This window comes from Giraffa tippelskirchi, chromosome 5 (assembly GCF_054371585.1).
Source record: "Giraffa tippelskirchi isolate mGirTip1 chromosome 5, T2T-mGirTip1v1.2.pri, whole genome shotgun sequence".
Taxonomy (NCBI): domain Eukaryota; kingdom Metazoa; phylum Chordata; class Mammalia; order Artiodactyla; family Giraffidae; genus Giraffa; species Giraffa tippelskirchi.
Window position 1 is genome coordinate 113,222,583 of NC_137279.1, and position 24,672 is coordinate 113,247,254.

The following is a 24,672-nucleotide window of genomic DNA, read 5'->3' on the forward strand; positions in this document are numbered from 1 at the left end:
TTTGAAGCAACGGAGGGTATAAGCTAGAAGCAGCAACTTAATGGCTGTAAGACTTGGCCAACCCAGAAGCTACGTAATGGCTTTCAAAATAAGGATTAGGGATGTTTTTTTGGTCTGTAAATAATATGGCCCATGTCTTTTTTTTTCAGGACCTTCTGGAGTAGCTCCTCAAAAGAGCTGGGACCGAGTACAAATGATGGATCCGCAGTACCTCCTACACTCCCTGTGGCTCCGACTTAGGGAAATAAATTTCCCATTGCGAAGGACCCAGCTCTGTTTCTGCTGCTTCCATCAAAGCCAAAAGGACCTACACTAAAGAAGTAGGGGGTGGGAACCTGAAACACTCTTGACAATTGGCTCAGAAAAGAGAGGGGAAATTTTTAATTCTTTAACTTTACGAGTTCTGTGTTTTTGCAAGATATGGGCCCATTTTGGTTTTGGTTTTTAAGGGAAATGAAATGGAATTGAAGGGAAGTTTTCACTAACCCCACAGTCGCATGTTTTGCATGGCACCTATCCCAGGGCACCGGCCAGCTTCGTCATCAACGCTCATGAAGCCCTCGGTGCCATCCCTGGGCTGTGCCATCCCTTGACAGTGCCAGCACCACGAAGCAGCTGCAGAGATGAGCAAAGAGGCTGCGATGACTGGCACAGACTGGGCAGCCTCTCTCCCTCTGGGGCCAGCCCTGCTCCAAGAATAGTGCACACCAGCTCCTCACACAGATCACTGCTTTTTGTTTTTATTTCTTTCAGGAACCATAGGCCACAGTGATTTTTCTTTTCCCCTGTTTAATTAGGCAATACCCTTGTTAATTGCCCTTTGGCAACTAACTTACATGTGCTTCCAAGACACTAAATCAGGAAAACTTAAAGGGCAATATTTTTAACTTGGGGCAGGAAGAAGGGAACAGCAGAGAATTGACTAGATTGAACACCTATTAAAGGAGAAATTCTTGCTTCTTCTGAGATCTTTCAAGCCATGCCTTATGTGTGTGCCAGTGGACTTGCTCAAGGATAGGGCTCAAGCTGGGTACCCAGGCTGAGCAACCTCTTCGCTGGAGTGGCTGGTGGCGTGCGCAGTGCAGCCCCTGAGGACGACTCATCCATGAATCATTAGAATGGCTGCTTTTTCAATTCCTCTTAGGTTTCTGCTCTACATGGAGCCATGTCTAGACATGTTTTCAGATTTAGGCTTTTTAAAAAAAAAATCAGTTTTGTTACCAAGTTCTCCTCCTTACCCCTGCACTTCCCCAGCTTTGCCGTGTAATTTGTTGGCTTGAAACTTTTAGCCAAACCAACTGAAAAACACACTTCTAGTGCAGACTGATGTTTTGTGTGATACATTAAGTTCATATTTTAAATTTAAAAAAATGTTCCCTTTGACATTTTTAAAAAATGAAATAAATTAGGAAATGTAGTGAGGTGGATTTTTGGGTGGCCAGACAGTGATGGAAAGCTGTAATCATTAGTTTAGTACAGCTTGACTGTTTGCTATGCTCGAACATAGTAGTACGTTTTCAGTCTTAGCACACCTACTGTGCTGTCACAGTTTCTCCCAATAATTATGACTGGGACATTCTTTGGCAACTGCCATTTTGCTGCTAGTTCATTTTATGGCTAGAAAGTCAGGAAAAAGTAAATGTGCCAAATGAACTTTTGTCAGAATGTGTGAGCAGATGGCTGAATTGTCTTCTCACCAGAATGGATTAACAGCAGTAGGGAAAGCAGGGGACGGAGTGGATGGAGAATTTTAGAGAGACTTTGAAACTGCAGTAAGATTAACGTAAGTCAGGGAACTATAAAGTTAAGGCAGTTTTTGTGAAGAGAGTTCATATTTGTCAGACCCAGAGAGCACTAGTTTTTTAGGAAAATCTCATTCCTTTTGTAAGGTTTTTAAATTGAAAGTAATTCCAAAGACACACCAGCTCACAAATGATTAAAAAGTCTCATCTTTTATCCCATTCACCCTCACCTCCTGCCCCATGTGAATTTGATGCCCAGAGAAGACCTACTTAGAGCATACACTCTTCTCCCTACATATACCCACCGAAGTAGATGTGCCGACATACGGTAATTCTCTGATTAGTTTTACATGTAAGAGAGTTAATATTCTTCTCTAACCGTGTAAGACTAGGGGCTCTTTACCAGAACTTGGTAGTTTTCATGGCACTTTTTCACTTGCGTTATGTCATTTGAACCTCACAGCATTCTTGTGAGATTAAAAAAAAAAAAAAAATGCAGGGTTTGTAATCCCCATTAGAGATGGAGCTGAGGTACAAAAATGGAGTAAAGGTGTCAGGGTTCCTGTGTGTCACGAGTGGTGACAGTGATCGTCTTCGGATCTCATGCACTTTGATGGATGTTCTTGCTGCCACGTGGGAGCAGGCTGCTTTCTTACAAATGTCTTGCAGTTCTTCAGGGCACGGGTTAGTGGCCTTGCTTTCAGAGCAGCATGTAGAGCTCTTTTGTCACTTAGTAAACAGAAAATTTTTCGTGGTTTCTCGTGTTCTTCATGGCTGAAAGCTCAAGTAATGGTAATTTTGAGTATGTGTATAGAAAGCACAGCTTTTCTGTTGTTCAAGAATGAGAATGGAGTCCACAGATGAGTCACCCTCTCCATTTCCCTTGTCCTTCCACCCATGACTGGCTGGAGAGCTTAGTTGGTATGAAGACTGCTAGCAAGCCTGGCTGGCTAGCCTTCCGCATCTCACAAGGGTATGTCCTCGGCCCAAGATGAAAACAGCCTAATAGATCCACAATAGCGCCTAAGAAAAATTTCTGATTTGTCCTACTGATGTCAGGTTGGAGCATTATCTCTGAAGATAAAGCTGTGTAGTCTCAGGCTTGGAGAAGGAAATGGCAACCCACTCCAGTGCTCTTGACTGGAGAATCCCTGGGACGGAGGAGCCTGGTGGGCTGCCGTCTGTGGGGTCGCACAGAGTCGGACACAACTGAAGTGACTTAGCAGCAGTCTCAGGCTTAATAGCAAAAGGGGTTGTTTCAGTAATAGAAGTTAGCATTGTAAGGTAGGTTGGACATAGCAGACTATCCAGAGTGATCTGAGCTCTGAAATCCAGGTGGCGAACTCACCATCTTTTGTGCTCTATGGACAGGTGTCTTGGACTTAAGAGGGCTTTTGGTTTTCAGTGAGACCTGAGACCAGGGATGCGTACACCTAAGCTGTTTATCGAATGGGAACGCCACTTAGAAGAGTGAAAGTGTTTGGAGGACTGTGGCAGTTCTAGGCTGGGCTCAGGAGATTCAATAGATTAGCTGTAACTAAAGCTTTAGAATTTGTCATCTGCCTCTGAATAGGCTTTCCAGTGTGTCTGTCTCATTCTTAGGTTTACCTCGGGCCTCTGCATGCCGAAGCTGGCCTTTCATCCCTGGCAGATCAGTAATGTGCTGGCCACCACTGGCTCTGTCAACCACAGCTGGTTCTCCCGTGGCCTTCACCATGGGACAAGGGTAGAGTGCAGGGCCGTCCACATCCATCCCATGTGGCAGGACTAGCCTGGCTTCAGTCTTTATTTTCTAAGCAAATGATCCCAGTAGAGAGTTTCTTGTTTCCTCTTATGAGAGCTTTAAAGAGCCCTGCTTCTGTATGCAGTGGCTTGGAGCTCACCCTGCTCACTGTTGATACTGCCCCCTTGCCCCACATTAACCTGGATACTTGGAACTGCTAAAATAGGAAGAGCTTCAGCTTTTCAACTTTGCTACTACCTTCCCTCAAGCAGGTAGATAAACATGGACTTACATGTCCTTCAAACAAAAACCAAAGTTTAAGATTTCTACATGATAGTGATACAGAGGCCAGACTGTTCCATCTGCCGCCAGTTTGCCCAGCTCAGGTTGTGCCAGGGACACCGTCCTGCCCCAGGAGGGCCGAGGCCTCGCCCTCATGGAGGATGATTGAAACAGCAGGAACATGTTGATTTCTTGGCTACTTTGCATTATAACAATAAGAATCCGAACACTTATTAGAAATTGTCTTCAACAACATACTGTATGCCTTTTTTTTCACACCGGTACATTCTTAAGCATCCTTGTTTATATAGAATAACATAAACTAATCTGTACCTTTCTATATATATGTGTGTGTGTGTGTGTGTGTGTGTGTACATATATACATGTATAAACTGTATAGTGTACATGTTAATGATATGCCCAAATCCTTAATGCAGTTCTCATCCTCCGCATGCCCTCAGTTTGTGGTCACGTAACTTGAATGTTCCTGATGATTTTGCCCACCTCCTGTGTTTGGACGTCTAGGGAGGAGGGTAAGGTTTTGATGGTACCCTCCTTATCCTCGTGCACAGATATGCTCAGGGTCCCCATGTGTGCCTGGTATCCATCCCTCTCTTGTTTCCTGTTCCTTGTCTGAGCATGTGGTCCCTCCTGGTTCTGTAACTTCTCTGCCTCCTCCCCAAGCTGTCAGATAGCCTTCCTACTCAAGTCTAAAGCAGTATTAAGATCATTACTGCATGTGCGCTAAAAACCCAAGTTTTCTGCTCCCTTGGGACAGAAAATTGCATGTGAGGTGGGATAATCAAGTTTCAATGACCTATGTCAGTTCCACAACAAAGTCAGACCCCAGAATAAAATTCCACAAAATGGAAATAAAACTCAAATTTCTTTAGCACTGTATAAATAAATCTGGATGTGTTTAACTTTGTACTGGTAATTTTCTGTATATTTGCAATATTTGGGTTAGAAATAAAACAGACTGGACTTTATTACCTGACCTATTAAAATGACTAAACTACAGTTTGTTAATATGAAAGTTTCTCCACTTTTCTAGCTTCAAAAATCGAACCCCAGCAATCAGAAAACATCAATTAATGAGCCAGCACTTTGCATCTGTAAGTCCTACATGAAGGGTATTAGTAATTTATGGGAAAAACTACTCACTTTTTTCTTCTTCATGCTCTCAAAGATCTACCCACCCCCCCAATGGGTGTTTGTAAGACCAGATTTCTTTTTATTCCTCCCCGGAAGTATAGTTGACCCACCCCGGTACAGCTTCTCAGCTTTGATTGCTATATTCTTCCTTCTGGATGCAGCCACATGTCATTACTCTCTTGAATTACATGATCCTTTAGCAGGTTCGACAGGCAACAACACTGAGGAGTTTACCTTCAGCACGTGCCCACTTGCCCCTCTCACATTTCTGTTGCTACTCATAGTCCTTCCTAACCCGTTTCATTTAAGGACCTTCAAAGAGTTGCAGCTTGAGTCCAAAATATTTCTTTTAGTGGAGGTTACTGCCCACCCCCATTTAGCCTTTAGCCAAGCCGGACGACAGCTTAGCCTGCTGTCCTGGGCTGGGGGTGGGAGTTGGGGGGTCTTTCCATGTAATGCTTACTCTGGGGCCATGGTCTGAAGATGACCAGGCAGAAACCTTGCTCCTGAGGACCCCCTGTCAGCTGGAAGAGTCCTCCCCCCGGGAAGTTATCCAGGGTGGTTTATTTTCAAGAATTCTATCTAATATGGTGTTCTCAGACTTCCTGCGACAGATCAGTAAGTTACTTTTTTAAATGCATATCCCACCCAGACCTACTAAATTAGCCTTTCCAGTGGATAAGACCCTAGGAGTTGGCCTTTTCTGTTTGATTCTTTCATAACTTCAATTGGAACAAGGAGCTAAGACCAAAAGCCTGAACCAATCTCTTCATCAAAGCATGGGGATAAGAGAGGTGTTTGGAGTACCCTGGTATACTGTCTGGACTTGTAAGGGCTCTGGCTGGTTCAGATAAGAGAAATAGTCAGAAAGGCCTTTACACCTGAGAGTCCTGACATAACACAGCATAGCTTCTCACCACCAACCCCAGAGGTCAAGCTCCATAGTCACCCTCTTCAGCCATCCTACCTCCTGATAAAACAGTTTCCTGGATCCCAAGTGGGTCTACAAGTTGTCCTGGCCCTCAGCCCCAATACAAGTTGCAAAGATGAGTTCTGGGCTTCTGTCCCACGACCCAAGGTAGTAACTTAGACTCCCAGGATCCTATTGGCTGCCCCCAATTTGAGGGCCAAGGGGGAAAAATGAGTAAGGAACTCATTCATTCAACCATACTCATTGGTTTCCTTTAAAGAGGGGAAAGGGGGTATGTGGAAACTTGCTACTTTTACTCAGCTTTGCTATGAACCTGAAACTGCTCTTTTAAAGTCTACTTTAAAATATATATATATTCACATAAAATATATATATTCACAGAGGAGATTCCAGCTTCTGGAAATGAGAAAGGGAGAGTATGATAGGAAATCTGATCTATCGGCTGGACTGCGTGGAAGATGTAAGTGATGGTCTAGTGAGCCTAGAAAGCACACAGGACCTTTAGTATGTAACTATCACCTACTGTGCTCTGGGCGCTTTCATACACTTTTACCGTTTTATCCTCAACACGATCTTGGCATTGTCACGCCTTGTTTCATAGACCAGGTACCTAAGGTTCAGAGTCCATGATTTTCCCGGGGCCGCCTAGCAGAGGAGTAAGTAGCAGAGCCAGGGTCATACTCAAGTCCTCTGACTCCCCTCTCACAACTGCTGCCTCTCACTTTACTTGTACTTTTATATCATAGTCAAGGGAGCTTTGAAAGGGCTAAGTGCTGGCCCAACCTAAAAATAGCTTACATTTATCGAGCACTTAGTTGGCTACACTCTGCTAAGCACTTTACACAGATTACCTCTTTGAATGCTCACAACAGCCCTAAGACTTATCTCCATTTCACAGATGAGGAAACAGACCCAAGAGAGACTGTTGTTACAAGGCACACAGCCAATTGGTGATAGAGCCAAAGTGAGCTGGGGGTCTCGCTCCAAGGTGCAGACTCTCCCTTCCACTTCCATGGGCCGGGTGGGTGGGGTGGAAAGGAGAGGATGGGGCCCCTTCCTGTGGACCTGGACACCCTTGGATGAGCTGGAGATCAGGAGCCAAGATGTCACCCAGTCCTCCCCCCAGAAGCCAGAGTCCCCCTGTGAATGGTCTGAGCAGGGAGCGACTGTTTGAAGCTCAAGCGCTCCCCTCCCTCCCCAGTGCTGTGTGAGAGATGTAGTCTCTCTCCCAAGATAACAGGGCCACTGAGCCCTCCTCCTGCAGCTATTCTGGGCTGCGATCTGCTCCCCCTCTTCCTCTAGCCCCGCTTCATCGCTCATGGGAGTTGCTGGGTGGGAACAGGACAGCCCATTTACATGACCCTGGGGAGGCCAGCGGAGAAGGCAATGGCACCCCACTCCAGTACTCTTGCCTGGAAAATCCCATGGACGGAGGAGCCTGGTAGGCTACAGTCCATGGGGTCGCTAGGAGTCGGACACGACTGAGCGACTTCCCTTTCACTTTTCCCTTTCATGCACTGGAGAAGGAAATGGCAACCCACTCCAGTATTCTTGCCTGGAGAATCCCAGGGACGGTGGAGCCTGGTGGGCTGCCGTCTATGGGGTCGCACAGAGTCGGACACGACTGAAGCGACTTAGCAGCAGCAGCAGCAGGGGAGGCCAGGCTGGAGAGCAGGTGCTCAGCCCCTCCCTCACCATCAACAGTGAAAATCTTCCCCTGGAGCTCAGCCTCTGGGTGGCCCAGCATGGAGGCAGCCACAGCTCTGGAGGCAGCCTTAGGACCCACACTGCAGGTGAAAGAAGCCAGCCCAGCCCATGCTGATGGACCTCAGGCTTCACCCCGGTGGGGGGCCGGCAGCCCCCTTCCCCAGTTCCTGCCCCCCATAGAAGGTGACTGGTGGGGAGGGGGTAGGCCGGGCAGTGGGTGTTGTCCACGGGTTTTGCAGAGCCAAATGCTTTCATGGGATGGGGACTTAGGGTGGAGGAGCATCCACTGGAACCCCCACCCCCTCTTTGATGAACTCTTGCTGCTCAGCTGCCTCTGCTGGGTTTTTGCGTTTTACCTGAGAAGTCAGTGAATGGTGTTTGTGATATTCTACAGTAACCAATACTGATAGGCTTATATTTTTACCTTTAAAATGTCTTGGTCACAGGGACTAGGAGGACCTGATATATTACTAACATCAGTCAGAGAGGGAATGAAGGGTGAGATGGTATCCATCTGGACCAGGAGAAGAGGGAAACGGAAAGCTTGGAGCCAGTGGGAGGCTGAGCGCTGAACAGATGTGACACTCTGTCTCGCCCTCAACAGGGCCAGGAGTCCGAGACTTATCCCAGTACCCCCACTGGCTCCCACGGGAAACTCTAGTCTCTCCTAACCCGAACAGCACGGAAGCAGAGACCTTCGAGGTGAAGCATTCTAAGGCTCCTCCTCTGTGGTCTCTGTGAGCCTCTCAGCAAAGTGGTGTTTTTGATCTAAGAGGTGGTGGGTGCCCCGGCCAGCCCTGGAATTTCCTGCCTGCAGCCCTGCTGCTCGCCCCACACCTGGCCCTGGCCCCGGCCCCGGCCCCACAACTGGCCTCTGTAGCTAAGAGCCTTCGCTGGAGTGGCTCCCATTGCGCCTGGCTCAGCCAACCAAGGGAGACTGGTTTTTGCCCTCTCCTGCAAAGAAACACTGAAAAACGTTCCCTGTACAAAGCCCCCACTTCTGGCCCCTCGAAGCCCTAAGTGCAGAGGAGGCAAAGACCACAAATGAAGACAGCGTGGAATGCCAGGGTAGGGAGAAGAAGAAAAGACAGGGTCTAGACTCAATTCCCAGGGCCGCCTCCAGCAGCTCCGTGACCTTGGTCAAGTCAATGGACTTCAGAGTTTCAATTCCTCTCTATAAAATGGTGATTATTAGTATCTACCTGGTAAGGTAATTGAAAGGATTGTTCAGATAATCCAAAGTGCTTTTGAGGAGGCCAAATGAAGATGTGAATAGATAATGTATTATTTCCAAGTCAGGAGTAAAGGCTGAGTTCTACCTGTAAACAGGGTTGTCGTGGGAAAGTCCACCTCCTCTTACCATCCTGTGGAAGACAATGGGTCTTCGGAAGCTATTTGAATGTCAATGGTACAGAGCCAACCGAGTTTACCCCCACTGAAAAACAGATAAAGAGAGCCGAAGTTATTGGGAACATGTTAGGTTGGAATGGTCTTGAGGCAGAAAGCCAGTTTCTTCCCCAAAAGACCCAGGGAGTAAGCCACAGGGTGAGGGAGAATGAGAGCCAGGACTGCTGACTCCTTGACCACTGGTCTCCACAAAGCCCTGGGAGAGGGCTCTCATCCCCCCATACATCCCCCTCCGGCCACAGGGTGGATGCGGTGGGCTGTCATTTCCTGACAGCCCCAGCCCATAAGTGAGGCCTGAGGACCACATTCTTGGGTGTGGTCTCACCCACTGGCATCCCAGAGGCCCCTGACAATAAAGCCTCCTGGTGACACTGTGCAAAGTGTTTGCCTCTGTTACCTGTTTGGAAAAAGAGTTCAAACGCTAGCTCTGTCCTGTGACCCTAGGCAAGTCAATCCACCCCTTTGGGGTTCCATCTCTCATCTGTAAATTGAGAGGTAGAATTAAGTCAGAGTTCTTAACCCTTGGCTGGAGATGGATCCCTAGGAAAACCTAATGAAAACTGTGAGCTTTTGCTTCAAGAAAAACACTGAACAAAGCTCAGGGAGTTCAGAGAATTACTGAAGTCTATCCAGAGGTCTTTAGGGGGTGCCATGGTGCTGGCCTAGATGGCCCCCAAGTTCCCTATGAGCACCAAGGACTTCTCGTTCCTCTTAATGCCTCCTCTTTCTCATGAGTTCTATGGGACCTAGAGAGGCACAGCGGTGAGCATGTGAGCACATGTGAAATAGAGCGGGCATCAAAATATTTGCGACATCAAAATAAACTGCACTGGCCAACACTGAGCTTTTAGTCAAGAAAGTGATCTCCATGACTAAGTAAGTAAGTGGAAGTAGGTGGCTGGCACTGGGAAAGCATCCTTTGTCACTCTCAGCACACACAGAGGCACTGTGTCCTGAAGGCCACGCTGGGTAGGGGCCAGAGGAGAGCGTTCATGATAGTGAGAGGCCCGCTTCCTCATCTGCCTGCCTGCCTGCCTGCCGATGCAGGAGACACAGTCTGATCCCTGATCCGGGAAGATCCCACATGACGTGGAGCAACTAAGCCCGTGCACCACAACTATTGAGCCTGTGCTCCAAAACCCCGGGGGGCTATAGCTACTGAGCTCATGAGCCATAACTACTGAAGCCCGCATGCCCTAGAGCCCATGCTCAGCAACAAGAGAAGTCACCGCAATGAGAAGGCCAAGCACTGCCACCTACAGAGTAGCCCCTGCTCTCTGCAACTAGAGAAAAGTCACTGCAACAACAAAGACCCAGCACAGCCGAAAGTAAATAAATAAATAAAATTTTAAAATAATAATAATATGAGGCCATGGGACAGGCTGCATCCTGACATGGAGAAGACGGGACCCTGAGCCCCAGAGGGAGGGCCCATCTGTAGATCTCAGCTTGACTGCTTCCTGCTGACCCTGTGCCCTCTTTCAATCTGGACCGTTCTGTGTCTTCACGCTTTGGGAAGCTGCATGCCTGGCCTTGAAGCAACCATCCTCCCTCCCTCCCACTATCCCTTCCTATCCTCTTTCTTCCTTCTACAAATATTTATTTTGTATTTATTATGTGCCAGGCACTGTTACAAAAATGCACAAAATAGGCAAAAATAATTTCTTTGCAGAGATTACATTCTATGTAAGGAGACAGATAATAAATAAATAAGCAAATAAAATGTATAAATAGTGATAAACTGCTGTGCTGAAAAATAAGACAAAGAAAGAAGATAGAAAGTGCTGGCATGGGAAGAGTGCTTGCTGTTTTTTTTTTAATAGGTTTTCTGTTTTTTTTTAATAGGCTTGTCTCTTTTTTTCATTATTTTTTTAAGATCTATTTATTTATTTTATTTTTTGGCTGTGGTGGGTCTTAATTGCTGTACTCAGGCTTTCTCTAGTTACAGTGAGCGGGGGCTACTCTTCATTGAAGAGCTCAGACTTCTCATTACATTGGCTTCTCTTGTTGCAGAGCATGGGCTCTAGGACACACGGGCCTCAGTAGTTGCGGCTTGAGGGCTCTAGAGTACTGGCTCAGTAGTTGTGGCACACAGGCTTAGTTGCTTCGGAGAATGTGGGATCTTTCTGGACCTGGGATCGAACTCGTGTGGCCTGCATTGTCAGGCAGATTCTTATACACTGCGCAACCAGGAAAGTCCGCTTGCGGTTTTTAAACAGGATATTCAGTGAAAGCCTTGTTAATAAGGTGCTTTAGCAGCAACTTAGAAGAGACGAGAGACCAATACATGCAGATAATTGAGCAGAAGTTTTTCCAAGGAGCGAGAACAGTTAAGTGCAAATGCCCTGAGGTAGGATTGTGCCTTATGGACTGGGGCTGCAGTGGCAGAAGCAGAGTGAGGGAGAGAATGTCAGGTTTGGAGTCCACAAGGTAGCAGGACCATTGTGAATACTGGTTCAACTATGAGACAGAGGGGCAGCCAGTGTAGGGTTTTAGGTGTAGGCATTAAAACTTTTCTGGCTGCTGAGTTAAGAATAGGCTGTGTTGTTGTTGTTCAGTCGTTAAGTCATGTCCAGTCCTTTGCAACCCCATGGACTGCAGCATACTAGGCTTCCCTGTCCTTCACTATCTCCCAGATAGGCTACAGGCAAGTCTTAGACACTAGCAAGATCATCAATTAGAATGAGGTTTTGGGAGAAGGTGTGGAAGTTTTAGAAGAGCAGGATGTGCAACAGTCACCCAGGAGAATAGGAGATTGAAGGAATTAGGGAAATCTGGCAGAAATGCCAGTGTCTATTTTGAGGTAGTGGCCATCCATTCAAATTGCTTTTTTTTTTTTTTGGCTGCGACGGGTCTTCGTTGCTACACGTGGGCTTTCTCTAGTTGTGTTGCGAGGGCTTCTCATTGAGGTGGCTTCTCTTGTTGTGGAGCGTGGCTCTAGGCAGGCGGGCTTCAGTAGTTGTGGCAGGTGGGCTCAGTAGTTGCAGCTTGAGGCCTTAGTTGCCCTGAAGTATGTGGAATCTTCCCAGATCAGGGATCAAGCCATTGTCCCCTGCTTTGGTGGGCAGATTCTTAACCACTGGGCCACCAGGGAAGTCCTGGCCATCGATTTAAAATCAGCACAGTTTTGTAATATTTTCCCCAGCCACGTGGGGCTGTGCAGATGCAGGCACCGAGGGGGTGGTAGTTAACTGGGGCTGGGTGTTATTAGGAAGTGGGAAGGATTAGGGATTTGAGCGGGTATGCAAGGAGTGAATCTGATGACTACCGTGGAGTCTAAGCTGGGTGAGAAAGAAAATGATAACATTGAGAGGGGTGATGGAGAATGCAGGGGTGGGAGGATAATGGATCAGAGGTCTCACTGGGCTGAAGGGTCGCTGCTGGTGAAGCACTAGCGGGAGAGAGTTGAAGGGGTAGATAGGTGGTGCTGAGAGAGTGGGCTGCTTGAAATTCAGATTCTAGAGTGGCTAGACTCTATTCTATTGGCCTAGACAATGACTAAAGGAACCAAGGGCTGGAGCAGGGGAGGATGAAATCTTTGGAGGAGTGGCAGGCAAGGCTGTGAGGCGGCCCTGCAGAAACTGGAAGGCTGGGTGTTGAGATGACCAAGAATCTTGACTCAGCTGTGTTGGAGAGAGTGACACTGAATCAGTGTTACCGTCATCAGCATGAGGAGGAGAGGGTGGCAGAGTCTTCTCCTCAGAGAAGTGTGAGATGCATGTTATATCCTGTGGATCAACTAATGTTTCTCTAAGAAATGCTGGTACTTTTTGGATCCATGGAAATCCTTGTGGTTACTGGAAGCTGTAGCTTGCCTTGTGGATTTGCTCTCTCAGTAACCATTTACTCACACGGGCCTGTGCACACACATGCCCTCACAGTCTTGTACTCACGCACATGTACACTTCACTCTTTCAATGTGTCCATCTTGTTCCTTCACTCTCCAGACCATAATTAACACCATCATTCTGAACTGCACAGTCTTTAGGGAATCAATGAAGGAAAGTCTTCAGCCATGTGAAACCAAGTTAAGTGAGGATGTTGACAGTTAATTCCCATGAACAGAGAAGGAAACCTCAGCAGGATGAAATTAGGTAGAATTAGGAGGGATTCTCTTTCTTTTTTTTTTTCTTTTTTTTTTTGGCCAAAATGCATGGCATGTGGGACCCTAGATCCCTGACCAGGGATCAAACTCATGCCCACTGCATTACGAGCACGGAGTCCTAACCACTGGATCACCAGGGAAGTCAGAAGGGATTTTCTATTCAAGAGGAGTCAAGATGTCTGGACTTTAAGTAGCTTCCTTCTCCACTAATTTGGTTTTTTTCTAATTAATTAATTAATTTGGCTGTATCAGGTCTTAGCTGTGGCATGAGGGATCTTTTGTTGCAGCACACAGACTCTCTAGTTGCGGCTCTTGGGCTCAGTTGCTCTGTGGCATGTGTGATCTTCCCCAAACCCATGTCCCTTGCACTGCAAGGCGGATTCTTAACCACTGGACCACCAGGGAAGTCCCGTTTCTCCACTAATTTGTAAGACAGTATTCTGTCTGAGAAAAATTCAGTGCTGAGAGCAACACAGCTCAGAAGCCAAGGGCTCTCGCAGCACTTTTCGAAATGCCTTTTTCCTAAGACTCTGTGAAGGGAGAAAACCAAACTACCACTGTCTCAGAACTGGTCTCAGGAAACCAAGGTTGTGCTTCAGGGCGGTAGTCTTTGGTGAACATCCCTCCTGGCATCTGAGGAGGAGAAAGACCTTGGGTAGCAGGAAAAGCTAGGTTTCTCCAAGGTCAGTATAATTAACACCTCGCCTGACTGTGGATGTGTGAAAAGAGAGGCCCCAGATGAGCCCTGCTGTTAACATTCTTAGCAAGGGTCAGATTGCTCTCTTTTGCTGGGCAAACCAAATCCTGGGGTGCGCTGGGGAAGGGCTTGCTGCAGCCCAGACACCTGGAGCTGTCACACACTCCTCTGCCACCTCCTGCACTTTGACAGCAGCTTTAGCTTCAAGTCCATCCTCTGCCCTCCCTCTCACTGGAGCTGGAAGACTGCTGAGAGCAGAATCTTCGCCTGCTAGTCCTCAGACCTGAAACATTCTTGTCACTTAAGTTTGTCCCCTCTTGATTCATTCTCTTGTCAGGGAATCCCATTTCTTTCTTTCTTTCTTTTTTTATGTGGACCATTTTAAAAGTCTTTATTGAATTGGTTGCAATATTGCTTCTGGGTTGGGTTTTTGTTTTCTTTTTTATGTTTTGGGTTTTGGGCCCCAAGGCATGTGAGATCTTAGCTCCCTGACCAGGGATCAAACCCACACCCTCTGCTTTGGAAGGTGAAGTCTTAACCACTTAACCAGGAAAGTCCCAAGGTCCCTCCTAAGTCAGAGATTCTATAAGCAGTGCAAGGGACATCGGAGCTGGCTTCTCCCCAACCCTCTGCCCAGCAAGCGTGAGGGATTCGCTCCCCAAGCAGTGGGGAAGCAAGGCCAACAAGATGAGGTTTTGAGCCTCCTTTTCAATTGCCACTCTCTTTTTTCAGAAAACCCTAAAGTCATATCCGCCTGTTCTCAACTCCTTGGTCACTTGCCAAGATGGCCACAGGAGAGGAACACATCACACAACACTTCTTCTGTTCTTCATGCCCCTCCTCCACCCAAACCGCCAAAGTCGAACAGAGGGCAGCTGAGCGGAGCGGGGTCATTCAGCTGCCCAGGCTCTGAGCTGCCCAGTCCTTGCTGAGGCTTCAGGCCCTGAGCCACATGGGCGGCACAGCACTCAGAACGCGGCCCCCACCCCCATCCTCACCGTGCCGCTCAGTTCCGCTGGTGTAGAGGGGTGAGGAGCAGCCTAAGACGGCACAACCCAGGTTGAAATGTAAGCTGCTCGGTGATAAAGGAAACTAGGCAAATTAAATGGACCGAGTTCACTGAACATTTCTGTCTATATTCATCTACAAAGCCCAAGTAACCTCGTGATGGTGATGGGGGTGGAGTGTGGGAGTGAAGTTCCTGGTCTCTAAGAAAGACCTACAAACTGAGGGGTAGGAAGAGCTTTGTAGAACCTTTTTGTTTTATTTTCAACTCCACCATTCCAGTTCTGCATTATGTAATGTACATTTTAAACAGTTCTACTTGTGAGTAACATACATGTATTGGGGTGAATGTTAAGGAATGTATTTACAGGGACATTTATGTTATCATAAAGGCTGGAATCTGCTCTCAAGCTGCTATCTGCTGGAGAAAGGAGGAGACAGGGGAGCTCCAGGAGCCTGGAAAATAGAGTAGATTCCAGCCATGACCCCAAGGGAATCCAGCCAGGACCCCAAGGGAACCCATCCTCCAACCTTACATTCAGCACTTTCCTGAGCATCTCCTGTCTTCATCCTGGAAGCCAATAAACATAATCTAATCTCTCTTTCACTGGAACAGCCTGGAAAATCAAGGGGGTGGGGTGAGCAGTGGACCTAATCTTTCCCAGATTCTGATTGTACAAAGTGATCCTCCACAGACTGGAAGACACTACACAGGCCCCTGAACAGGGTGGCCTTGTGGAGGAAGGGACCCAGGAGCCAGTTCCCTCCGCAGTGATGTCAGTGCTGTCCTGGTGGGTTCAGTGTTGACTCCCTGTGGAAAGTAAATCTTCCTCCTCCAGATCTGGCCCCAAACTGGGAAGTAGGGCTGACACTTGGGGGCCAGGATTGACACTGAAAGTGACCTTGATAAAGGGAGTGTTGTTGAGGACAAATGTAGAAAAGGAGTGGAAAGACAAACCACTCAGGCTAGACTGGTCTATGGACAAACAAAATATCTCAGTTGATGAAAAGTCGGTGGTGGAGAGTTACAGATTAAAAGAGGAAGGAATCAAGCTCACCCTTCAGTGCTCTTTCTGCCTAGACTTTAACACTCTCTCTCTTGGATCCTTCAGCTGGTTGCTTATCCCTAAATCTCAGTGAGACAATGGGTGCCATCTTCTCATTCCCTGAGGGAGGGCTGAGTTAGCTGAGTGTTGCCTGGGTCACCCTCCTATGGAACACAACTCGATGCAGCATCCACGTCCTCTAAACTCTCCTCTTCCCCCTACAGGAAGCTCACCAACCCCCTCTTCTCTCTCTTTCTATCACTCAGAGCACCCCAAGATCTGGCTACCTCGGGCCCTGAGGCAAACCTACATCAGGAAGGTTGGAGATACTGTGAACCTTCTAATCCCATTCCAGGTGATCATACCAGGCCCACGTTGAGTCCATGACCAGAGCCAGGCCAGGGTTTTGATTTGGAAACAAAAACCAAGAGTTCTGCTAGTGGTGGGGCAGCCATCCTAGCCTTGAATGGAGGGTGCATGTCCCCCAAAGTCTGAGGTGGCCCTTCCATCAGCAATCCTGAGGGGGTTGGGATCAGGTCAGGTCAGGCCAGGCATGCCTAGGGGATGCTGTGAGGCTAATCAACACCCTTCAGTCAGCAGAGATCTGAGAGCTCTCAGCTTGTGGGGCTCTCAGGAGTCTGGCGGGCATCCCAGGTGGCTCAGTGGTAAAGAACTCCCCTGCCAATGCAGAAGATGCAGGAGACGTGGGTTCGATCTCTGCATCAGGAAGATCCCCTGGAGGAGAAAATGGCAACCCACTCCAGCATTCTTGCCTGGAAAATCTCATGGACAGAGGGGTCTGGCAGGCTGCAGTCTATGGGATCACAAAGAGTCAGACACGATGGAGTGACTGAGCACACATGCATGGACAAGAGTCTGGGCAGCTATTGTTAGTCCCAGCTGCCCTGAGTGTCCATGACCTAGACTCTCAGAGGGTGGGAGATGCAAAGCCCTTTCCCATGATCCTGAGACTGTTTCCGAGAGATGCAAGTCCCCTGGGACAGTTCACCAAGCTCTCACGCAAAGAATTTGCAGCTGTGTGTCAAGCCACCATGTGGACCTGGTGGATCTGACCCTTACTGCAGCTGGGAGGGGCGAGAGGCCTCTGGGGGCCACTCATAGTCATCTCCCTATTTCTCAGGGCAAATCCAAACCTCAAGCCATCTGGATGCGTGATGGCTGTGCCTTGGACACCAGTCGTGTGAGTGTGCAGAATGGGGAGCGGGACTCTATCCTCTTCATCAGAGAGGCCCAGCGTGCTGACTCGGGTCGCGCTACCAGCTCAGTGTGCAGCTGGGCAGGCTGGAGGCCACTGCCACCATTGACATCCTGGTGATTGGTACTGTGGGGGAAATGGGAGACTGGGTGGTCCTCGGGGCTCCCGCTCCAGCCTGAATGGGGATCTGCACAGAGAGCTGGGAAAGCGGGACTGTGGGGTGCAGTGGAAGGTGGAAGGAGGGCTGGCATAGCAGAAGCCCCTCCTTGAGTGATGTCATGGCATGAGAGGCGTGTCATGCCCACAGTCACGCTTGGCCCTTTCAGAGAGGCCAGGCCCTCCTCAGAGCATCAAGTTGGTGGATGTCTGGGGCTCCAGCGCTACTCTGGAGTGGACTCCTCCCCAAGACATGGGCAATGCGTCCCTCCTGAGATACATGGTGCAGAAGGCTGACACCAAGTCTGGGGTGAGGCCTGGCTGGGAGAGAGGGAGGGAGGAACACGAACATTCTGGAATGGGGCTCTGGTAACTCCATGCGGTTGGCTGGGGATGAGTGAATTCCCTAAACAGGGGTTTCACTCCTGGCGTATTGTGGGGGCACCCACAGCTGTGGTTCACTGTGCTGGAGCTCTATCACCGCACCAGCTGCACGGTCTCCAACCTCATTGTCGGCAACTCCTATGCATTTCGAGTCTTTGCTGAGAACCAGCGTGGGCTCAGCGAGAACGTCCCCATGACCGCTGACCTGGTCCACATCCAGAAAGCAGGTAAGGCACCACCAGGACTCAAAGCTGCGAAGAGTTAAGGAGAAAGAGTTGGAGAGGGATGGGGCCCTCAGGCATTTCTTGGTCCCCTCAGCTACTGTTTACAAGAGCGATGGGTTTGCCCAGCGAGATTTCTCTGAAGCCCCGAAGTTCACCCAGCCTCTGGCGGACTGCACTACGGTCATTGGCTATGACACCCAGCTCTTCTGCTGCGTTCGTGCCTCCCCCAAGGTGAGCAGGGAGGTCTGTGTATGGCTGGGCTGCGTACTTCCTGCCTGCTGAGGAACATTCTAACCAAAACGTTTATTCCTGTCATCGTCATCTGCCTCCTGCACAGCACATTAGATAGAAATACTCAAGGCACTGGGGTTCAAGACAAGCTATGGGGATAATGTTTCCAGTTTGCCTTTCAGTGTTTGCTCCTCATACATGAAGATGTCACTTAATGACCTGCTAGCAACTGGGCACGAGGTTCCAAGCTGTCTCTCTGGCAGGGGTGATGGAATTGGGTTGGTTTCTTCTTACTCTCCCCCTTCGTTTTTATCTTCCAGCCAAAGATCATCTGGCTGAAGAACAAGATGGATATCCAGGGCAACCCCAAGTACAGAGCCCTTACTCACCTGGGAATCTGCTCCCTGGAAATCTGCAAGCCTGGCCCCTTTGATGGAGGCATCTACACCTGCAAGGCGGTTAACCCCCTGGGGGAGGCATCCGTGGACTTTCAGGTGGATGTGAAAGGTGAGGGCAGACCTGTCACCTTAGGGTGCAAGCACCTCCTCTCTCCTTAGGTGGAAAATCTGAGGGCAGAGACACAAGCCTGGAAGGAGAAGGGCTTGGGTGGCTTCCCCTTCAGGCCTTCTCATCACTGTCACCATCAGGATGTATCTGAGGAGCCGTCTTTATTATCCACTCTTTCATTTTTCTCCATCATAATGCTGTAATTTAGGAAGAATCGCTATTTCCACTTTGCAAAGGAGAGACCTGAAGCACAGGCAGGTGACCAATCGGTTTACCCTGGATTTCCAGTGTCGGTTAGTTGAGGAGTTGGCACTGTGGTGGAAAGAGGCCAAGTCTCCTGGACCTCACCCAGATTGTTTTCATGAAACTGTACAATCTTCTGACTCAATCCCAGAGAGCTGCAGCTCTTTGTTGGGCATTTAGACAAACCAAAGGACTTTCATCTCCAGTTGTTAAACAGAAATACTGCACAGTCTCTCTACCTCTTTTCAAGCATTCACTTATTTATCCATTCCTGTCACCTTGCTCAGATTGTCACCATTACATTTATTTTTATATTTATTTTTATTTATCTGGCTGTGCCAGCAGGATCTTCCATCTTCATTGTGGCATGTGGGATCTTTAGTTGTGGCATGTGGGATCCAGTTCCCTGACCAGGGATCAAAACCAAGCAGCCTGCATTGGGAGTGTGGAGGCTTAACCACTGGACCACTAAGTCCCCATCATTGCATCTAGAATATTGCTTATAATGATCTATTTACTGATATGTTTCCCCATAAACTACTAGCACTTTGAGAGCAGAGACCATCTTATTTGCCTTTGTCCCCCAGTGTTTAGCCCAGTTTATGACACACAGTGGGCCCTTTCTAAGTGTATGCAGCATGAATCAGAGCTGAACGGGCCATTACATGTCCTGTTCTTCCCTCTGCATAGATTCCTAATTAGCCCCATAGACTTCTCTCAGACCTGAAAGTATATCCCTTCTTGATGTTCTCAAAGGTTTTCCAGAGATTTCTGAGATGTTAACACTGAGAAATGCCTGAATTCTTGCAGCTCCTAATTGAGGCACCCTAAGTGGAAATGGGTAACCCTGAGGAAGGTAAGGAAAGAGGGACGGGGGGTCTGAGTGGAGTATTTTATGTTTATGGTTAGTGTTGTTGAATCTGGGACAGATATGTATTCCTGAGCCTTTCAACCACACACTCACTGGCAACCACTTTTTTTAAAATAGTTTGATGTATTTTAATAGCAAACATAGCACAGAAGACAGACAACATTAAAAACATGTACTTGCATGTAGGACAACTGAGAAAAGTATACTGAATGGACGGAATCTACTGTATAATTAAAATGCTATAAACACCATTTAGTTGAAGTCAATAAGAAATTTGCTTGTTTTAAAAAATCCAAATGCTGGCATTGTCCAGAAAAATTTAACTGGTTTATTTATTTATTTATTCTCTTTCATTTTTATTTTTTGAATTATGGAAGTATGATAATACATTTACAGAAGACTTGGAAAATACAGAGCAAAGTTACATATAGTTCCACTATGACAGGTTTATTTATTATTGTCATAAAGTTGAACTGCTGAATCTTGTTTACCGAAACAATTTGACTTGCATAAATGCTTTATGGTCCCACATTTATGTTAAAAATTCACACAGAAATGAGAATGGAGAAACTACCAATACCTTATTTCTGTCCCCCATTTTCCACTTGCAAACATATACTTAGGTACTTTTTGACTCAATAGAAAAAAATAATGTTCAGAACTACCATAAATTTATTAAAAAAATTAATTTATTAAAAAAAAGAGAAAATTCAGGAAATAAAAAAAAAAAAGGAACTACCAGTAGCAGGAAGAAGAGAATTTTTTTTTTTAAATAATGAAATGTATCCATCATAGTGCATTCTTAAGCAGGTTCTCCACATTTGTGGTGTGCTAGCTGGATGTCTTTGGTATAATTGTTACACGTTTGGCATGGATAACACACAGGTTGGTATTTTCAAAAAGGCCGACCAGATAGGCCTGGTTTGCCTTCCGTGAAGCACCAATAGCTGCACTCTAGAGGCTCAGATCTGTTTTGAGGTCCTGGGCAATTTCCTGCACCAGACGCAGAAAGGGAAGTTTGAACATCTAATGACTTCTGCTGCTGCTGCTGCTAAGTTGCTTCAGTCGTGTCCGACTCTGTGCGACCCCATAGACAGCAGCCCACCAGGCTCCACCGTCCCTGGGATTCTCCAGGCAAGAACACTGGCGTGGGTTGCCATTTCCTTCTCCAGTGCATGAAAGGGAAAAGTGAAAAGTGAAGTCGCTCAGGCGTGTCCGACTCTTAGCGACCCCATGGACTGCAGCCTACCAGGCTTCTCCTTCCGTGGTATTTTCCAGGCAAGAGTACTGGAGTGGGGTGCCATTGCCTTCTCCTAATGACTTCTAATGATGTCTAATTTCACTGAGTGCCATAGTACCAGTTCTGTTAACGATGAGGTTTCTTTACCCCTCCAGTAGAGGGCGCAGCTTTTGTAGCCAGTTGCTTTGCCAGCCATGGATTTGAAGGCAGTCTTGAGCCACAGTATAGAGACCTCCGTAATTATTTCCCCTTCTCCCTGGCTGGAGCTCTTTGACCTAGAGGCAGTGCTGGCATTTGAGAGAGATGGCGGAGCAGCTGCGACTGTGTACACAATTCTTTTCTTTTAACCATTTTTTTTTGTAAGTGAATAAATACTATAATCCATGTGGAGGAAATTTACTATAGATGAGGTCTACTTTTGTCTCAACCTCCATCTATCTGTGCTCCTCAAGCTGATGTTAGGAATTAAACTTAATGGTCTTCTGAAGAAGAGTGATAGCATCTACCTAATTGTAAGGGGGGTAGGGGGTAGGGGGTGGTCTGTGGGAAGAAGTGAATAGGTACTGTAAGGAAAGGCATCAAGGAAACAGTCAGGAGTGGAGGATGGTGAGGTCATGGCCACCATACGGCAGAAAAAGAGAGAAGATGTTCCTGTCAATAAGGGTTTCTACCACAGTATGTTAAGCATGATGAAAAATACATTAGTTTGCTTGCTTTTTACTTTGAAGCTTTGGGATTCCTTCCCTTTCAAGAGAAGAAAACCACTGTTATCCTTATATGTCAATAATAATTGAACATGTGGGTTATGTGGTCCCAAGCAGCACATTATTGACAAAGGGCAACTCAGATTGTCATGTAGAACTTGACAGCTCCTTCAGACTCGACATCATTCACAGTAGAAATGCTGTGTACAAGCTGATGAGTGGGGTGAAAAGGAAGCTCATGAGAAAATTAAAGAGAACTGGTTCCCAACGTCTCCTCTGACTTGCAGCTCCTGGCTGATGAAACCCAAGAGTGAATTCCATCCCAGAAGCCATTTATTTAAGCCTCTCACTGCTCTATAGCAAATGAAAACCCTGAGGGATGTATTAAAATGCAAACTTCTCAGGAGAGCTCTCTCTGCCAGTTGGCTTGCACAGTCAGTTCTCTCGCCATCCCTCAGTTCCCTCTCTGCATTAAGGTTAAGGTTAATGACATTGTGTTGGTGTTATCCTTGTTACTATTAGTTGCCCTTTCCCATCTCTCCCAGTCAGTGCCAGCAACGAAGCAGGGTAAATGGAGAATTCAGAGCACAGGATGCAGAGAATGTGAACGAGTTGCCTCAGCAGCCTCGATGCACTCTGGCTGTTGGCTGTTATGGCCACAACATACCCTCTCTTTTCTGTGCCTCCAGGAAGCCTGTGGCGAGACCGTGTTCTTAAGAAGGTCCAGCACAGTGTCTGTTTGGACTAATCTAAATAAAAGTGTGGATCCTCAGTGCAAAAGTGTCCATCTGTTTGAGGCTTTCTATATAGAAAACCATTGAAAAAATTGCAATCCTTTAGCCAGACTTATGGAATCTGTGGACCCCCAAGACTACTCTTTCTCTTCCTATATCCATGTTCTCTTCCACAGAGATCCCTAACACTGTCTTTTTCTCTAGACATTCATGACAACGCTATACAGTATCAGGTGCTCAAAGGGATGTTAAAGATGACCTGCCCTCTGCCTCTCTGCGCTTTCCAGTATAAGTTGGAAAACTGGATGCAATTCTATCATAGAGAAACAGACAACGGGATACATGAATACACACATAGCTAATTAAAGACAGAGTACTAAAACCTGAGGGCTGGGAGACAGGGAAGAAAATGAAGCAGAGTCTCAATAAGCCCTAGAGAAAGAATAAAGGTGATGTGCTCTTGCTTACATATTTTCATTTCTGCAACAAAGAACATACTGAAGGCATTCTGTGATGGAATCTGCAGAAGACAGTGATAATTCCTCCCATCCTGGTATGGGCATGGTGCTCTTCCCATCCAGAATTGGAGTCTGTTTCTTTCCCCCTTGAATCTGGCTGACCAGGTGACCTGTTTTGACCAAAAGAACATAATGGAGGTGATGCTGTGCCAGTTGAGAGGTCTACTAGTTTCTGTTTTTGCTTTTGGAAGTCATTATGTACATAACTGACTGGCTTTCCAGCCAGTCATGTGCACAATTAAAGAATTTTCATGTTCCCAATTAAAGAATCTCATCGTAGATTGCTGAATTATGGGAGCCCCATCAAGGACAACCAAGAATCCCAGCTGACAGCCAGCACCAGTGCCCTAGACATGTGGGGCCACCTTGGAGCCTGCAGCTCTAGACAAACCCAATCTACTCCTTGTGTAAAGACAGGCTGTCCTTGCACAGTCCAGCAAAATTGTAAAATCATGAGCAGATGAATAGTTGCTGTTGTTTCAAACCACTAAATATACACATTAATACATGATTGAAACAGCCTTCTATGCATGAGGCTCTGAAGGCTTTATCTCTTTTAACCTTCATTTTACAAAGAGTGAGTTGAAGCTTATAAATTGCTCCAAGTTATGCAGCTGGAAAGTAGAAGCTCTAGGATTTGAACCAGGTCTGTTTGACTTCAAGTTTTCCATATTTCTTCTCATCTCTTTCACCCAGGGACCCCCACTGTTTGGGTCTGGGTTGGAATCATGGGTTTAAGAAAGAAAACATTCCTAGAAGACAGTAAATATAAGGCAAAGTTTTGAGAAAGGAAGGGATCTATTTTGGCTAAGTATGAAGAGCTTTTCTGTTCAGACTAAATGCTTATTTTCAGTTGAGACCAAGTATCTGTTCCAGCCTTTCTCAACTGCAGTTCTATGAGAATTAAGTTCCAATGTCCCAAGGAATTCCTTGCAAGTGATAAATTAACTTCTTCCTATGCATCCAGAATGTCACTAGTTATCTAGCATCCTTGGGACAACTGAGAAAACAGTCACACTAATCATATGTAGGGTCTAATGCACTTGCTGAGAATGTTGAGAGGACCATTAAGGAGCAGGGGCCAGAGTCCAAAGCCAGCCAGTCATGTACACAATGACCAAGAGACTTGCCTGCATCCAAGGAGAACTGCACTGGAATCCTAAATTTTTCATTTATGCACTCAACACTATGCTCAGAGTACCTTCTGAACTAAGGCTTACCATGTGCCTAGGAGGGAGTATGATTTCTTCATTAATTGATCTCTTCATTATTTATCCAAAATCTTTAATACCTATTCATATATATCATTTTGGGGTTGACCTGAGAGGATCACAAATTTCCCAGATTAGAGGGCTTTATGCTGAGTGAAGAATTCTTGTGCCTGGAGTCTACATTTTCTGCCTTCGTTGTCATTCTGATGGAAAAGAAAGTAAATCCATTGCTTATTTCTCTACAACAGCTTTCAAAATCATAATTTGGTGATAGAAAATTGAAGATGAGTTTCCTTAGGAGGAATTAACTCCCAACTTTCTAAAACTGCCTCCTTCACTTACCTGAAGGTGGGTGAAGAATTTCCTTCCTCAGGCTGCTCCTAGGGGAAGAAGGAAGGCAGTTAATTAACAGCTTCTTTCCGTCTGATTTCTACTTTGCCATTACCTGCCTGGAGAGAAGGAAGCTACTGGCTTTGGTTTTCTTACCTCCAAAGACTCTGAACCCTGCAAACAACTAAAATTCCACCTTCACCAGGAACCCATGGCAAACGAGGCAATCCTCTTGTCTTAGCTCTTCCTCACATAAACTTGCAAGTTCTGAGTCTCCCCATCCTCTCCCTTTATCACACTACT

General features: G+C 46.9%; 2 protein-coding genes and 1 long non-coding RNA gene across 14 annotated transcripts in view; 2 read left to right on the plus strand and 1 right to left on the minus strand.

The window, feature by feature from the left end:
* Positions 1 to 4,754, plus strand: part of SORT1 (sortilin 1) — a 70,669-nt gene extending 65,915 nt beyond the window's left edge. For 11 of the 12 annotated variants that reach the window (XR_014052955.1, XM_081487114.1, XM_081487117.1 and 8 more), the window contains one exon: positions 150 to 4,754. Coding sequence is in view for 10 of the 12 variants with exons in the window: in XM_081487114.1 (XP_081343240.1) it covers positions 150 to 164 (15 nt within the window). In the remaining 2 variants the exon portion in view is untranslated. The remainder of the gene's footprint in view (positions 1 to 149) is intronic. The other variant, XR_014052954.1, reaches the window with a different exon arrangement.
* Positions 4,755 to 7,351: 2,597 nt separating this feature from the next.
* MYBPHL (myosin binding protein H like) lies at positions 7,352 to 22,356 on the plus strand. The gene is given in 10 exon segments (XM_081487126.1): positions 7,352 to 7,723; positions 16,067 to 16,155; positions 16,942 to 17,070; positions 17,073 to 17,139; positions 17,343 to 17,482; positions 17,624 to 17,783; positions 17,875 to 18,011; positions 18,332 to 18,518; positions 19,518 to 19,617; positions 22,266 to 22,356. Coding segments are annotated over 9 exon segments (1,098 nt in total). The 5' UTR covers positions 7,352 to 7,578; the 3' UTR covers positions 19,562 to 19,617; positions 22,266 to 22,356.
* Positions 20,377 to 24,654, minus strand: LOC145505358 (uncharacterized). Its single transcript, XR_014052961.1, has 3 exons — positions 24,526 to 24,654; positions 24,382 to 24,419; positions 20,377 to 22,938 (listed from the first exon to the last, which is right to left on the minus strand). It is a non-coding gene; the product is annotated as an uncharacterized LOC145505358 (long non-coding RNA).
* Between the last annotated feature and the right edge of the window lie 18 nt (positions 24,655 to 24,672).